We start from the raw sequence: 18112 nt of genomic DNA on the forward strand, positions 1-18112 counted from the left end.
GTGTGGGAGTGTATGAGTGCGTGGGGGCACTGGAGGTGGGGGGGGGGACACCCGCAAAACGGATACCTCAAAAAGGAAGGATGTGAAAAAGGATGGAGGGACGCAGGAAAAGAGGGGGACAGGCTGGTGAAAAACAGTAAGTACATTTATTTTAATGATATTTGCAGTGCGGAGGCATTTTTCGCTGCTTCACCCCGCACACACACGCACACAGGCTGTACTGCTTAGATTAATTGCGGCTCGGGCAGTGAGAGGGTGCTACGCGTCATTGAGACAGGAATAGGGGACTCGGGGGGCCGCATCTTTACGGCCTGATGGAGAGATGGATGGCCGTGGATGGGAGCCGGCGCACCGGGGCTTTGACCCTTCTGTCATTGCTGCGCCTCTTAGCCTCTTAGGTTTCTCACAGTATATTGGGAAGATATTCCAATGATACACGTAATTTACTTAATACCGGAAGCTCAGTTAATCATATTGACTGAAGCTTTGGGCTATGTTTTTGTCTGCCAGGAATGTTCTATGCATTACTAATAAAGACAGAGTTTGGGCTCCGTCTAAGTCTTATTCACCGGCGCACGCTGCAGTTTCCCATCTCACTCTGTTGCGGATGTATAAACTGAGGTGATCATATCTGTTGATGCTCATTTTCTCAGGCTGCGTGGTCAGTGTTAGTGCGTGCGTGCGTGTGTGTATGTGTACGCGAGTGCGTCCGCTTGCTTGTCTTATATAGTCACCCCTAAAGCCCGCAAGTACGCCGATCAGTTTTCTCTTTTGATCTATTTATATTTCAATACGCTGAATATTTGGGCGTGTGGGAGCACACAGTTATTCGCTGTCTAACGAGGAATCGTCCCGATGAGGGTGACTTACCTCAAAGACCCTCAGACAGCTGGAACAGGCGTTTTTTCAGCTGGGTGAAGGAGTGTGTGAGAGACTGCACTTTGTAGGTAGATTTCTAAATCAGCCCAAATAACTTTTGTTTTGGCTTTGCATTACTTTAATAAAGGACAAGTGAATAATAGGTACAAACACTAACCACCACCATCTCCTCTCTCTGAATAAAAGGCCTTGGACTATAGAGACCACCAAAGGAGGAGAAGACACTGTTGACCTGCTGAAAGCAGAGGCACAGTGTTGCTTCTCTTACAGATTTGCTGCAGTGATTGGGAGTGCAAGATCAAATTTATTGGCCTGCACTGTCAGGGCACTGAATGCATTTATCCAGATGGAAATTGGTATTAATGTGTTGCTTGTTTTACCATTTCTGTGAGGTGTTTGCTCCTCTCTCAGCTAGAAAGAGGTGTATGCAGCACTGTACTGCATGCAGTACAGCCCATGAAGTGTTGCCTTCTGTGTCTGTAGAGCCCCCTTCTCTGCTGATCTGTCATACAGTTGCCCAGAGAGATCTGTATTGTACCAGCTGTGAGTAGGGGTATACGGGGGTGGGAGGGTGGGGGTGTCGAGAAAGAAGGCATAGAGGGGAAGAGAGATGAGAGAAGGTGTGAGGCAGAGGAGGCATAGGGAAGATGAACGGAGAGCCAGGTGAGAGATTGGAAAGGCAACAGAAGAGACTATGAGAGAGGCTGGAATTGAATATCTGAGGGAGACATGTTTGGAAGGCACAGGAGAAGAGATGAGAGGAATAGAGTCAACATTTGTGTGCTTGTTTTCTCCAGCCCCATCCTCTTCATCAATTTCATCTCATTGATTCATCGACTTTTGCACAGAAAACCTTCAAGCTTAGCTCAATCCCCTCCTCGCTTGTCTCTCTTTTTCTCTGCCAATCCCCCTGTTTCTTCTTGCCTCAATCCTTTCCGCCTCTTCTCTCACCCTTACAACCTGTGACTTCCTCTGCACAGATTCCTCTTCCCTTTCACCCTCTTTCTCCCACCTCCCCTTTCATCATTTGTTTGATGCAACATTAGTGGATAGTTTCCTCAGTCCTGCGGCCCACCCAAACCCCCCCCCCAACCCTCTGCACACATTGCACCTAGTGTTTCTTTTTAATACAACTAATTAAGGTAAAGCTCGTTAACAGAACATCAATTAGCCTTTGACAAGATCAGAGGCTGGTGTTTTGGAGAAGATTACAGTACTACCCTCTCCCAATGTTCTTCTCTAGACTCTTCTGTGGCTTATACTGATAAATGTGTTGCAGATTCATTTTGGCCAGGAGCAGTGGCATGCCCAGAATGTAATACATGTGGTGATACTGGGGTGCTGTGATGTGGGATGCTTTTGACAGATTGTTTGAATGTGATATTCTGTTTTTGAATACAATTCCTGGAAGGCTTACTCACACTAACAAACTCATTAACTACAAATCTATTTTTTTTTCCGATAACATCTCTCTAGTGCTCATTAAATCAATTCAATTCAATTTTATTTGTATAGCACCAAATCACAACAAATAAATAATCTCAGGGCACTTTACATACTAAGGTCTAGAACCTATTATTATTATTATTATTGAGAAAAACTCAACAAATCCCCCTTGACCAAGCACTTGGTGACAGAGGCAGGAAAAACTCCCTTTAATTGAAAAAACCTCAGACAGATTCTGGCTCTTGTTGGGTGGCCCTCTGCCTAGACCGGTTGGGCTGAGTGGATAGAGGAGAGAGAAAAATAAAAAAGCAACACAACACAGCAAGCAAAACCACAACAATCAAATACTGGACAGGTTGATGTGGCCACTGAAATCAGCAGGGGGACACAGTTTATCAGACTGAGTTTTCTCTGCAGCCAAAATTGTACCTGTAAGTCTAAAATAATCCATACAGTTTATTTAGTGCAATAGCTGTCTTAGTTTTTGATTAAGGTGGACTTTTATATAGTACTAATGGTAATAAAGGCAAACAACAGCAGTTAATTTGTCCTAAAAGAAAGATTTTATCATTCAATACAAGGCAGACACATCTGCAAGTGAAAATACAGTTTAGATGAAATGTATAAATGATAAACAGTTGACAGTATGTGCTGCCTTAAGAAATAACAATCCAGTTCTCTGAAAGTGTACAAACCCAGGAGAGTTGAAGTCTCCTCAGTGTCCAACAGGTTAAAGTTTGGTTACTCAAACAAACCTTTAATCAACATATGGGATTTACTGAGTCAGTGCCACATGTGTAATGTCACACAAACAGAGTTGAAATGATTACCTGATGTTGACTGACAGAAAAAAAATTGGCAGGTTTTGTGTATGAACTAATTTTTTCATTAATTTGTGAGGAACATTCTCTGGCTCCTATGTGAGGATTTCATGATTTTCTCTGTTTTATGTGATTGTAAAGTGAATATCTTTGGGGTCTAGACTGTTGGTAGGACAAAACAAGACATTAAAAAACTTCACCATAGACGCTGAAAAACTGCAAAAAAAAAAACAACACTTTTTAAAACATTTAATTTACCTAATGATTATCTTCATATTTTCCATCCATCCATCCATTATCTATACTACTTATACTGAAGAGGGTAACAGGGGTGCTGGAGCCAATCCCAGCTGACTTTGGGATGAGAGGCGGGGTACACCCCGGACAGGTTGCCAGTCTATAACAGGGCTGACACTTAGAGACAGACACAGCCACAAACACTCACACTCACACCTACGCGTACTTTAGAGTCGCCAATCAACCTGAGCTGCATGTCTTTGGACTGTGGGAGGAAGCTGGAGTACCCAGAGAGAACCCATGCAGGTACAAGGATAACAGGTCCGGGTCAGCCGGAGCTCGAACCCAGAATCTTCTTGCTGTGAGGTGACAACTCTAAACACTGGTCCACCATGTCATCCCATATTATTTATTAACTAATAATAATAATAAAGTCAGTTGCAGTCAAAGAACATAACGGTTTTATAATATATAAGTAGGGAAGACTCATGAGCTCCTGGATTTACTGGTGTATTTACCTTCTTTACCTTACAACATGTTACTGTATATTCTGATTTGAACAATATTTGCTAGTAAACATGAGCAAAACGGGCTTTTCAGGTACCATTAGTGAAGGAACAGCAAATTTCTGCCGATTATCTGTGTTTTTGCCAGAGCTGCTATTCTTGATAATTCAAAGCATCTACCATTAATTAGATGTAAGAGTGATATGATGGATTTGATTATGTAAAGTTGCAGGCAAAACTAAAATGATCCAGTATCTTGGTTCACTGCAGGGTTTTGTTGTTTCTCTCAGAGGGAGAGAAGAGCTGCATTCAGATACTGAATTACAGTTGCTGGGAGAGGAACACATTCTGCTTTGGGTGTGATTAAAATCCAGTTTTACAGAATGAAGTATGGCACAGTGTGAGAATAATCAATATAAAAACAAACTTAGCATGCTGTAGATTAGAAGCTTAGAAAGCACTTTAATATCAATTGAACTCCATATTTTTTTAAATATTTATTTATATAATTATTTCCTAGCAAAGTGGCAGCCCCTGTGGCACCCCTTGTGGCACCCCTGAGGTAAAGCCACTGGCCCAGTTACAGCCCAGCTCTGGACCAGGACTAACAAAGACAGCCAAACACATACTGTAGACAGGAAGACAGGAAGTCATTTAGCAAATAGGTGGCGATGGGAACAGATGGACAGGCTGGCAGAAAAGACAAACAGACACATTCATAAACAGAACGACACAGACAGATACAAACACACAGGTTGGTGAGGGAGAATTTAATGTACACTCCTTTCATGCAGTTGCTATCAAACAGGTACACACACATACACGCACACGCAAATACACGAACCTGAGCCAAAGCCCTGCGGCTTGTATAGGGAATACAAGTCTGGAGGCAGCTAGCATGCACACAGCTTCACATGGCTGCATGCAATACAGTCACACACACACACACACACACACACACACACACATACACACACACTCAAAAAGTACATTCAGGCAAGAGACCCATGGGTATGTAGTCTGACACACACAGGCACACACTTAATACCGACGCATGCATGCACCAAGAGCATACCCAAAAATGCACACACAGTCTATCAAATACACATCACACAATCACGCACCAGCCACAGTTTTAGATCAGAGAGGACCTTGGGACCTTGCCGGTGGGAAACAAACACTGCACTGTACAGTATATATACATTTGAGTGCACAACATATAGACTCACATACTAAACAGGGAAGGAGGATGAAGGGAAATCGTGAACGAGTATGGAAAAATGTGCAGGAAGGTTTTGTGGCACACGACATTTTGCAGCGGTCTGATGTGGTCCTTCATGATGATGGATGATGCAGGAAATGACAACATAAGTGGTTGTTAAAAAGAGGAAATGGGGGTGTTTAGTAAAGCTGTGTTCGCCTGTGTCTGTGGTCCATGTCACATGTCAGCCTGGGCTGCTGTGTCATGCTTCCTGATCTGAGAGTCTTCCTTGCACTCCATGTAGGACCAGCTTTTGTAAAACCCTTTGTCATTCTCTTCTCAGAGCCCAGGAGCTGGCATTTATAGGAGGCTTTGTACTGAAGTGAATGTGCTGGATTTAATAGGTGCGGCTACCAGGTGCAAAGTTGAACTTGTTTTATTGCCTAATTGCTTCATTTAAAAATAGCTTTGCTCTATTTTCTTTCAAGTTTGAATGTGAAATTTCTTTCATAAACAGGTGCCAACTATGCAGCTGTTACAAATGCAAATATAAATGGAATTTGCACAGCGTGTTATGCACAGTACAACACGGAGGGGAAGACAAGTAAGAAAGAAAATGTCAGCACAGAGATGGAGGGACGCCTCTGATGAAGATAGTTTGATGTTGCTGGGCTTATTTTAATGTGCTTCATCTCTGCAATGAAAATAGCTCCAGCTTCTAAAACTGGTATTTTTGATTCGAGACAGTCTTGCAGATGTTCTCCTAGTTTTAAACACTAAAAAGAATGAAGTATACAGTACGGTTGGAACGCAGGTGGTCTCACTGAGGCTCTGGGTTAATTTGTTCTCACTTCAGGTTGTGAGGTTCCATTATTCAAATTGAACATTTTTTTCACATCGAAGCCTTCTTTAGTCTCCTGAGAGGAGTTTAGGAGTGAATGCTCTCTTTTTAATTATGTAATGGCAATTTCACTCTAATTTTTCAAAAGAGCCAATAAAAGACCCCAACCTATTCTGGTAGCGATCAGGTTCATCAAATTTATCATTAAGTGATCTGGTCAGTGTTAGCTGTGGGATATTGTCAGAGTTTGTTGCTTTAGCTAACAGAGTCACTCAGTCACACATTTTGCATGGTGACTGTAAATAAGTCAGTCGCTGGCTCTGGATGCTCTGTGTCATCTAAACCCAACTATTAAGTTGCTCCTAATTACAAGCTCCCACTATACAGTTGTCCAGATGAACTTTTTTGAGTGTATGCATGTGCATTCATCTCTCATGCTCATGTGTGCCTTTTTGGCCTTTGCTGTCATTTCAGACTTGATAATGTTGAGTCATCACTGATGTGTTAGTGTTGTATTGTCAGAGTGGGAAGCAGTGGTGTCTGCAGGAAATATTTAGTCAGGGGGGCCAGATGGGGCCAGTGAAAATCTTGTGGCAGCACACTACATAACCAGCACAGAAGAATTTCAGGCTACACAAGTTAAAAGAAAGGTAAAGATACTCTATTATGGTGCAAAATAAATAGCATATTAAATGTGTGTTATATTTTTAAGAGTTTGTGTTGCAAAGAATTAGACATACTGGGACTTGTCACTTGTATGTATGTGTGTGTTTGTGTGTTGGTGGCTTATTCTGACTTTTTCCAATATAGTTAGTCACAACAGATTAACAATATTAAGTCTAACTTAGTTATACTTGTTGTGGTGGTTCTTTAATAGGTGAAACCACTAATAAACACTCTATAGCTTAATTTTAATGAGAAATACACTAATACAAAGTATTAGTGTTAAAATAAGGCTTTAATTTAAACATAATATCCAGTGATAGCTGTGGGACTTGTTTATTATCCTTGTGTAGTCTGTTTCTCCAAGCAAAAACCCCTAGCTGTCAGAGATTTCTGGTATCTCATGACATTACCATTTCTTCCCTCGTGGCTTCTCATAATTACTTTCTGTACAATAGGATGTGAAGCCATCACAAAAACACTGTGGCCATCCCAGAGTAATGAAAACCTCTCTGGTTAGATACTGTAGCTTCAGGTGTCAAAACTTGGGGAAAACAGGAGATAGATATTTTATATTTGTTGCTGTGAATCAAACATCACAGGATTAGTAGGCTTCTAGGTTTGGCTGTGTGAAGACAACACAGTGGGATTCTAACATTCCCTTCACTAACCTTTCACCACCTTTTGCTCACTAGAATCATGAGGCGCCATAAAAAACAAAACAAAACAAAACAAAAAAGTCACTGGTCTCACTGTGTCTGGATAGGAGTGTATTTCTTGAGCCTAACTAGCCGTTGGTTATGAGTGGGGCCTGAGCCAAATGTGCTGTGAACCTGTAGCCAACAATGCAACTGGGGCGGATCTAAAGAATTTTGAATGGAGTGGCCGGGTTGGGACACAGACTCAGAGAGGGGTGGCACATTGAAATACATGTAAAAGATCAATGAAACTCCTAGTTCTTTGAATAATAAACCATACATTATTAAGAATCAAATTATTTACTTTCTGTAAAAATGAGACACAGACAATTCTTTCTTTAGCTAACTTTGGCTGTGCTCCTTATTTACTCCTAGCTGGAGACATTGCTGCTGCACAGTGGTTCCCCCCATTGAGGCAAATCATGCTAAGTACTCCACCACAACACATTCAGAGAAATGAAATATCATGCTGCATGTGTGGTATAACATAAATCTAAGTTGCCCAATATCATCCATAAAGCACCAGAAAAATGCTAGTTGTATGTAAAGCATCAATTTGTCATTGTGTTTCAAGTTTCATTCATTTATACTGACAAGCATCACGTTTTGATTCTGGCAGGGGTGGCCAATCAGATTCTGGGGGTGGCCGGTGCCCCTCCCTGGCCACCACTTGGCTCTGCCCATGATTTCATTGCAGAGTTAGACTTAAGAATCCAGCTTAACCTCAGCAACATGCTTCACCTCCTATGGAATGAAAGTAACTGCTCATGTGTGTCTACCATTTATATATCTCTAGTCTGTCTATTTGACAGACTGTCTCTACACGTTAAGTCCACATGCAAGTCTGTGTTTGTGTGACCTTGTACGAAGGCGCAGTAGTTATCAGTAAAGGTTTCCCCAGACCAGTTTTGTCTGTTTATCCTCAGAATAAGATTGTGAGTCATTACTATGCAGAGCTAGATGCTTTTTTCTGCTGAGAGTCTCAAGCATCTTCTTAGCTTCTTGTAGCTGTTACAAAATATTTCACCTTACTGGTCCTGAAGGGCCGTGGTGTCGGCTGCTTTTTATCTTGCTCTTTTAATTAGTGACTGATTTAGATCTGGCTAGGTGATCCCAATGTCTGGCCAATCAATGAGGGAATTAATGGAAGCACTGGTGCAAGCAGAGTGGAGCAACACTGTGGCTTTGTGACTGCTGGTTCAGGATGGAATGGGAAAATTATCCCTTTAATGTTATTGATAAAAATTAGAGTATTTGTTCTGTGCCTTAACATGATTCCATTAAATTCTAAATATTCCCAAGTTTATTTCTGCTGTCACACAAACACCTACTAAAAATCTTTCATCCAGTTCGTTCCTGATTTCAATCTCAATGCTTGTTAAAAAAACAAACAACAATCAGATTTCATTCATGAATGTATAGTACATTATGTAAATGCACAGCGTGAATGCATGTTTATTCTTAGATGATTGCACTGCACTGATAGCTCTCAGATACTGAAGCTATTTTCTCTGAATACCAAGTCCTCAGAGCTTCTCGGTGCCTGTCAAAGGTTCAGCCGTGAGGAATTATTTCTTTTAAAATAAAAAAAATAAGATAATCCCCCAGGTAGTGCATCGTAAGAACATCTTGACCGAAGATCTGGGGGAAAAAGCAAACATACAGACAAACCGACAATGCAGAAAACAATTTCTATGTACATTAAATCCAGTAAACTTCCTGTGGTTATAGCCCACCCGGGAGTGGAGAGGACTGGCCAGGGAGCAGCTCCGCAGCCCTCTGCTCCCACTATAGTAGATGTCATGTGTTGAAGTGGGGAAATGAAATATCCTTGCTCCATGGCTGGCCATATAAAAGGGCATATATTATACAAGCATTGGCAATGAGCATGCAAACTATGTAGTCTCCTTGCAGAACTATTTTTATTCATTCATCTGGAGTTAGTATAGGCCAGTTAGGCTTATTATAATAACACCCTGCACTCCCTGCACTCTGTTGTGTGAACTGTGTCCTCTGTTGTGTCCTCCAGACACTGGCCTTTCCACATGAAAACATATGACTTACTAATATTTATTTCTGAACACTTGTGAGTGAAGTAAAACATTGGTCACCAGTTTTTCTCTGAATGGATGTGTGTGTCAGTTAGGGAGCGAGAAAATAAGATATAGAATTGAAATATTTCTGTGCATCATTCATAGACACATTGATGTTGTTTATGCTGTGTAACTTAGAATATGGTGTCTGTGTGAGCTTGCAGTGCCCTGAGGATTAAGAGAATGACAAGGGGACAGAAAGACAACACACACACACACATACACAATGAATAACTCCAGATGCTCAAACTGTATTACAAAGTAAATGAAACCCCTGCTAGGCCTTTATATTTATCAGATGATTTTCCTCTTGAGTTCATTTTAGACCCTTGCTGCAATTACTAAACATGTATGAGATTATATTAAAGCAAAATTAAACATTCTCCACTTAAGTAATTATACACCGAGCTGAATGTTATGAGTTAGAGAGATATGTGGTCAAATATTTCAGTAATAATCATACGTAATGGATGTGATTTCCAGTCACTGCTTCTTGTGTCTGGTGTGCCAGAAATCATAATGGACAGGACAAAGACATTTTCCTTTTACTTAAAAAATGAGGTCAGAGAATTGTTATTGCTACACTGTGGCAGGGTCCAGGGTCAGCTTCATCTCATTTCCATCAATCCATAGAGGGAAGAGAAACAAGGAGTGTCCTCCCATTCAAGTAATGAAATGTATCCCCTGAATGTGCGGAAGCTAAGTCCAATTAATTGCCACCGTCTCTTGGCAGAAGTGTTTAAGTTGAACCCATAAAAATATTGGAACTAAAGATGCTCTGAACCTGGTGGTGAGGCGAGTTTTGTACATCCACATAAAAATTAAGGGGACTTGAAATGTCAGAATAAAATGTCGTTTTGCTGTGAAGAAACATCAAAGTGAGATGTCAAGGTGACTGTTTCGTTCTGTTCTTGTAAAAGGTTGCACAATACAAAAAGGACAAATGGAGACAATCTGCCACAAACCAGTGTCTGACATGCACAGCCAATGGACAGCTCACACTCCCCTTTCCTGTAAAAGTAGTTTTATGTAACATTTTTTATCTACATTAGAGAATGCAAAAACCTAGAGTGATAACACATTGTAGTTTTATTTTACACTTTAAATAATATTTTTTATTAAACTGAATAATAGAACGATGCGCATAACAGTAAATTTAATATCCATGTTGAACAAAAAATATTTTCTTCTATCTGTCTGTGTGCGCGTGTGTGCAAGATATTCCATATCAGCTACTGTAGCCTCTCAAATGTAACTGCTCCACATAAAAAATGGCATCATGTTTATGAAAGTGACCCACTCTAACCAGATTATCAGCCTGTGGCACATGTAATTTACAGATATTGTGGGTTGTGTTTCCCCGTGAGGACCTGGTGTCACAAAGATTTCATAAATGGTCCCATCGTTTGTCACTTGAATGGCTTATGATAGCCATGGCCATTAAGTCAGAGGGAGGCAGTGGTAGCACCAAAGCAGTAGCGACAGCAGCAGCAGCAGGCTTTAATACTGCTGTTTACAGTCATGCAGTAAAAACACGCAGTATGCTGCTGTACGCTGTGCTATTTGCCCATCACTCTGCACACCGTGCACAATGGGAACAAGTGCTGCTTGCATGCCTGGTGGCTCTTCTACTCAACAGGGATCAAAGAGAGACAGGGAGAGAGAGGAAGTGAGGGAGGGCAGGAAGTAGAGACTGAAAGAAGTACAGGACATAGACATGTGGAAGGACAGAATGGCAGAGGGCTGGGAGAAAATAGACAAAGAGGAGAGGGAAATAGAAAGAGGGAAGGAGAGTTGTGACAGTGAGATGCTGCACAGTGAGGTGACTGAATGAGCGAAAAGATGAATGAACAAGTGAAACCCACAAATCCAAGTGACTAAGTGAGACAGACTGGTTGCAAGGGTGCTCATGTCCATGTGTGTGTCAAGTAAGAGTGTGTCAGTAAGTGGATGAGTGGGTGAACAAGTGCAGCAGAACAGAGAGAGAGAGAGAGAAAGTGAGGTTAGGAAAGAGAGGGAGAGAGGATCTGTTCCGTCAGAAAGGACACACTCCAGTGGCTGTGATTGAAGTATGGGCCAATTAACACAAGGAGCACTGAGCTCCAGCTGCACTCTTCTCTTCATTCCTCCGCTCCCCCACACTGCCATACTACCCTGAACAACACACACGTTGATATCCTCACATGTATGCATGCCGTGGGCACCGCAGTGTGCTGGTCTGCTACAGTCTTAGTCTATACTATAGTACAAGGAAATTAGAGGCACATACAGCAGTTTTCTCAAGCGCACTGCAGTCTTAAATGTGGACAAATAAAAAAGAGGAGGGAAAAAATGAAGTCCACATCTTTAGGGGAGGGTTTCTTTTACTTACACAGACTCAGAAATGCTGCAGTTTCTAATAGCATACAGTAGACTGTATATTAAACAGCATATATTTTAGATGTTTGTTGTGGAAAACTGTCTGGGTTGATTCAGTGCAGCCCGTGCCATAGGCACCAAGGAGCAGGTCTATTACTCTGCATGACATCATGGAATGAAGCAGCAGAGCCCCAATATGGGCTAGACACAAAGCTGAACACTGCACTTCCACAGCACTACACTCCAGGCTCCACAGACTCCTTTCTCCATTCACATTTCCCCAACAGATCAGATACAGCACAAGGTCTGGCACGTTGCCTCCTTTGGAATTCAGTGGGAAAAAGGCTCAGAGAGGTGTGGATGCTAACAACTCTTACCAGGTCTTCTCCTCTCTTGTAATACTCTTTCCAGAGTCAGTGGAGGTGCTTTCTGCTGAAGGGGACAGAGGCATCTGATACTCTAAAACACTGTAACAGTTTCCCTAACCACACTGACAGCAAGAATACATTTTTCATCTTTTGTTTAGAGGCCAACTAGGTACTTGTCTCTGTCTTTGGTAGTTGCAGGACTAATACAGGCGTTACTGCTTCTCTTTATAGAAGAATATACTTTTAAAGTTTGACTTTAGCTGCACATAACTGTAAACCTGTTTTGACATTTTTCAAACCAGTGCAAAAGTTTGTGCACCAGCCATTCACTCCTGTAGGTGATAATTTGTTAAATGTTTAAGCAGAGATATGATAAGATATGTTTTGATTACGATGCACTGGCTGGGAATTTTGGAAGAGAAAGAGGAGACTGACTTGCCTGTGTAAATGTTTTCTCTTATCTTCTTGATTAGTTGTCTCTGTCACTCTGAGAATATTACTGCTCTTAAGTGCATGATAAATATTCCTCAAGGTGTTTTTCGCTTCTGACTGTCGCTGGCATGCACGCTGGTTTCTGTGGAGCTCTAACTGCTGTTTTTTTTTTTATTTAAAAACACCATCTAAACGGGCTCAGTGGAAAAATAATTATACTATAGACACAGTACACTGCTTATTACCTTGATTGACAAAATGAACAATCAACAGTGTGCAATACAAATACATTAGTGTACTGTAAGTGAGATATAATGAGTTAGACAGCAAGTGATGGTTGAAGGTGCATGCACCATGATTAGAAGTTTCAAAGTCTAAAAATATCATCAAAGAAAGTGCTCTGACAAGATTTGAAAGGTTTTCAAATTCGGGGTTTCAAGAAGGAAGGAAAGAATATATTATAATATTTATAAGACTGATGATAAAAAATCTGAAACGTAACAAATAATCAGAATGAACACATTGTTAAAGTATCACATTGGATGGATGCTGGAAGTGTTTCAACTAACTGAAAATCCTCAAATCCTTTTCATGAAAAACAGAAATCCAATCACGTTCTGATTTCCTGGGTTGTAGGCAGTGCCTTGGTAAATAAATATACAGTACATAGTGTAGAAGTGGCTCCAAACACTGGACATGATTGTTTTTAAAGCTAGAAGGGGAAAAATATACTAAAATGCAAACATTTGCATTTTAACAAAAGATTCATTTATGGTAGCAAATCAAATGAAACAGTAATCTCTTTCTCTCCCACTCTCCTTCCCAGTGTCAGTGTGTGTGTTCGCTGCAAACCCCTCACTGCCCGCTTTTCATGATTCAGTTTGCAGAATTTCAGAGAATGGAGCACATTATGAACTATATAATAAGATGTACTGAGATGAGGATTTTGATTATAAATTACTTGTACTTTATTGTAACGTGCCTCAGTGAGATGAAGATGTTGCACGTTGAATATTTACAGGCGCTCTGTACTGTACAGTATCCTCTACTGGCAAAGTGGATACTGTATGTAGTAAAAGAGTGTGTTCACACCTCCAACAAGGCTGGAGTGGCACACGCAGCCTGAGTAGTGCAACGTAAACACCTCATGAGAGTGAAATACGGCGACAGGCCTAACAGTTAGTGTGTCACAGCTCAGCACCGTAGAAAACATCTCTACCAAATGATGTTCCTGCAGCTTGGCTCTCATATTCTCTCTCCCCATGTGTCTTTCCCATTCTTTCCTGCAACATCTTCCACGCCACAGTTCCCTTTTTCCTCCCTCTTCTCATCATTATTGCCTTTTTTCTCTCTCATACTAACTGGTCTGTCACCTTACCAGTATCTATCCACCTCTCTCCTTCACCCTCTCATTCCATTTCACTTCACCGTTCTTAGTCTTCCTCTCTCTTCTCTGTGGCTCACCACCACACAAACATGCATGCAAATACATACCCACAGCTCTGCCACTCAAAACGGGAGGTTTGTCAGTGTATTTGTTTAAGCCAAACACGTACACACGCGCCAGTAATCAATATTTCTTTTCCTACTATTCTCCTCACATATTACTCCACCTCTCACCATCCCACCCCACTTTGTCCTCTCCTTTTCCCCTTGTTTACTGCTCCTCCACCCGACCTCCTGCCCTCTACTCAGTCAGTCCATCTTACATGCCCTGTATTTACAGTACCCCTCTATTCCATCCATTTCACAGCTGTCTCTTGTCCTTTCTCATTCCTTGAGTCACTTTTTCTTCTCCACTCTTCTTTTCTTTGTTGCTTTCTTTTCCATCCAAACGACTGATCAGGGTCAAGGAATCAGCAGACTGTGACAAAAAGAGGAGAGTCGGATGAAGATGGAGCAAAAAACATAGAGAGGAGGAAAGGGGAAATGGAGGGGCAGAAAGGGAGTGGGGCTTTAGAGGGAATATTATGTCAACAGGCTCCTGTTAATCAATGCAATGGTGTTTAGTAGCTGAAGCAATGAAAATAGGAAGAAGAGATGGGGAATATAAAAAGACAGAACACAAGAGAGAATGAGGAGAAAGTGAGAAGGAAATGGAGAAAAAAGAGGGAGGGAGGGCAGTTGGCACCAGAAGTAAATTGAAAATGATGTGCTGTGTTTTTGTGTGTGTGTGCAAGTGTGCAGCTCACATATTAACCCTGCCATCTCCCAGGTAGTCATTATCTTTCTGTGTGGTGGTTTGTGTGAGTGAGTGTGTATATGTTTGAGTGTACTGCATTAACCCTCCTATCTCTCTATCATTAAGCTGCTCTACAGGCAGAGTGTATCTGTGCATTTATCTTGTGTGTGTGTTCAAACACTTGTGTTTGTGTTTGTATGTGGATGCCGTTGCGAGAGGGTGAGTGTGTTTACAGTGATCTTAATTGTTGTTATCATTCATGCAGCACAATAACCACCTCTGCCCCCATCTTTGTCTCTGTCTGCTATTAACTCTTACTCTCTCTTGCCCTTCTTCCCTCCAACGGCCAGTTTAAATTTTTCCTCATATTGCTCCTTCTCAGCCTGCAGCCTAAATAGCACCCATTTCATCTTCTCTCTGACTTTGCGTTCTTTTCTTTCCCTCTACTGTCTTTTCCTCTCAGCATTCCAATTTCCTCATCCAGTATTTTCTCCAACCAAAGCTAACTTTTATTACCCCGTGATTGGATTCAGAATTCATTACAGTGTCCTGCCTCTTTTCCATCTCTGATCTGTTTCTCTCTTTCTTTCCCATTCACATTCTCTTTGTCTACACCTCTGTTTGTCTTTCTTGCTACGTCCTTCTTCTGTTCTCCTTCTTTTTCTCATTTCATTTGATTTGTTTTGATGCCCTCTATGCTGTATGTTATAGAAAAAAGTCTGACTTAATGTCTTCTCTTGCTTTTTCTTCACCTTCTTCTTCCCCTTGCTCTCTCTTTCTTTCAGGCACCCTCTCTTAGTGTGATATATATCTGCCTCCCCCCCTCGGCAGGTTGCCATGGTCGCCATACCTACTCTCCTATTGGTCCTGGCAGAGTGGGCAGGTCTGGTGGACACCTCCCCCCACCTCCTGCTCAGGCCCAGCCCGCGGGAACGCGATGCAGGGGCCATGATGAACTTCAACATTGCTGTGATCCATGCCGGTGCTACAGTGCAAGCAGAGGCAGCAGTGGCGGGGCCTGGGGGAAGGGTGCTCTACCCCGGTTTTGGCCGGGTATATGGCTCCCTGGGGGAGAGTGTGGTCACCCAGTGGGGCTCTGCTAACGTCATCTGGCTACAGGTTGGACACTGCCTCCTCTACCTACTGCCCATTCAGCCTTCCTTGAAGAAAGGGAGTAGCAACGACCATTCATTATTCATACTCATTATTTGAGCTGAATGAACAGCATGCTGCTGCTATTGTGTGGGCCCTGCTCAGTAAGCAGGTGTCTGGCTCTGTTGTTTGACCACAGTTTGTATGCTTAGCCAGACATCACCTACCATATGGATAACATAAAGTCAAAACACATTGACCTAGATGGCCAACTTTATGTATCTCTGTTTTGATCTCTTTCTGTTTATTTCTCTCTCTTTCTTCATTCCTCAATAATGTCCCAGGTGAATGACAGTAGTCCTAAGACGGCGCTGTCCCAGCTGTGTGAGCTGCTGGCGGCGCGGCCCCTGCAGGGTCTGGTTTATGAAGAGGAGAGGCCACCTCGCACAGCCTGGGGTCCTTTAGCCCCCATGCTGGAGTTTGTCTCTGCGCAAACGGGACTGCCAATAGTGGCTGTAGGAGGGGGAGCAGGGCTGGGGAGGATGCCACAGGTAGGAGGAGGGAGATTGGGTTGGGGTGGGAGAGTGAAGACGAGGTGCATGAGCTTGTGTCGGGGGGAGTGTGCATGTAAGAGAGAGAGAGAGAGTGGAGAGAGGGTAGATGTCTGGTGAGTTGGACAATGTTAATTAGGTCTGTGCTGTATACTGAAGCAGTATGGATTGACAGAACTACGAATGGAGTATAAAGGGAGATCTGCTTATATTGCCAACAACTTGTCAGAATGTCACACATCCTCTCTGTGAAGAAAAGGTTTGGGGAAGTGCCGGTGGGACGGAAGAAAAGTAGAAGGTCAGGGTTGCTGATCTGCTGAAACTCTGAAGTGTTTGATCTGTAAATGGCACCAACTGAGGCTGTCGCTCTGCCTCTGATGTTCCTGGGAGGGAGGCAATGCACAGACATGGGTGTGGGGATATGTATGTGTAGCCTTTACATTTATGTGTGGGTGTATACATGAAAGAAAGCTAGTGCCACATGCTTTTCAGCACCAAATGGTGAAACAAAAAAGCATTGGATTTGTGCTAACAAATAACTATTTTAACCATTTACTCTTGAGGAATTGGAACTGTAGCACTTTGACGAACTTCCTTTGAAGATGCACCTTTGCCTAGTCGTCATCCTTCCCAACCCCTGAACAAACTTTTTTGAAACACTCTCTTCTGGACGTCATAGGAGAATTTGTGCAACAATCCAAACTGTTTTAGCCCTGGGGCTGCACGAGTGCTACTGCTCCATAAAAACGTCAAGCCCCGTGATGCCTCGATGTTATGCATAAAGATGGAGCAGTCTAGAGAGTCTGTAGTTCCTTGTAGCAAAAATGCTGTCTCTTACCACCTCACGGTATTATAGCTGCAGGTTAGACACAGTACGGCTATAGAGGATGAATTTCCCACTGAGATTTTTAACCAAATCTTTTGTTCTCCCCCCCAAATCAGGAATCAGGTTCCATCTTTCTCCAGTTCAGCTCCTCCACTGCCCTCCAGTTAGAGGTCATCTTTGAGGTTCTGGAGGAATATGATTGGACCGCCTTTTCTGTGGTGTCCACACGTCACCACGGCTACCAGGATTTCCTGTCTGTAGTAGAAGGCCTGACGGACGGTTCGTTCATCGGCTGGGAGAAGAAGAGTGTGGTGATCCTCAACGTGACCGATGACCCTGGGGGGGCACGCACGCGCCGGCTGCTGAAAGAGAACGAGGCGCAGGTGAGACAGGGGGGAGGGAGGGGAAAGAGGGGAGGAAATGGGGAGGAAGTACTGCGAGTATCATTGGGGGCCCCCTTTCTGACAGGTGGCTTTCCAGCTTTTTCCTTCCTTCTTCATCTCTCCCTCTGTCCCTTCACATCTCTCTCTCCCCTCTCTCCTCTATCCCTCTGTTCTTCTCTTCCCCTCCCATCTGCCAAGACGGAAAGAGTTGAACAAAAACCATGAGTCCATCTGATTTGCTGGCTGGTTGTTATATGGCATAGTGCAAAGGAGAATGGAGTGCAATGTGAACAAACACTTTCCCAACTCAAGTAGCTTTAAGATTGTAACAAAACAAACAAACATCCTATTCCATACCACCTGATAGTATTAAATACAGTATGTACTATGTGCCAGCTGGTTCCGCCTCCTACCTGCACGGTCATTTGACATGACATTTACACTGAGGGAACTATTCATGGCTGGCTATTTCCATCAATTATAAATATTTTTGATATATTTGGCATTATATACAGTGGGTACGGAAAGTATTCAG

At 42.5% G+C, this 18112-nt stretch overlaps 1 protein-coding gene across 1 annotated transcript in view; it reads left to right on the forward strand.

The window, feature by feature from the left end:
* The first annotated feature begins 6 nt into the window (after window positions 1-6).
* grin2db (glutamate receptor, ionotropic, N-methyl D-aspartate 2D, b) overlaps window positions 7-18112 on the forward strand; it is a 55628-nt gene continuing 37522 nt past the window's right edge. The window contains exons 1-4 of the mRNA XM_020617588.1: window positions 7-136; window positions 15511-15844; window positions 16162-16368; window positions 17311-17577. Of these exons, the coding sequence (XP_020473244.1) occupies window positions 15563-15844; window positions 16162-16368; window positions 17311-17577 (756 nt within the window). The 5' untranslated portion in view covers window positions 7-136; window positions 15511-15562. The remainder of the gene's footprint in view (window positions 137-15510; window positions 15845-16161; window positions 16369-17310; window positions 17578-18112) is intronic.

This window comes from Monopterus albus, unplaced genomic scaffold, assembly GCF_001952655.1.
Source record: "Monopterus albus unplaced genomic scaffold, M_albus_1.0 scaffold192.1, whole genome shotgun sequence".
In the NCBI taxonomy this organism is placed as follows: Eukaryota; Metazoa; Chordata; class Actinopteri; order Synbranchiformes; family Synbranchidae; genus Monopterus; species Monopterus albus.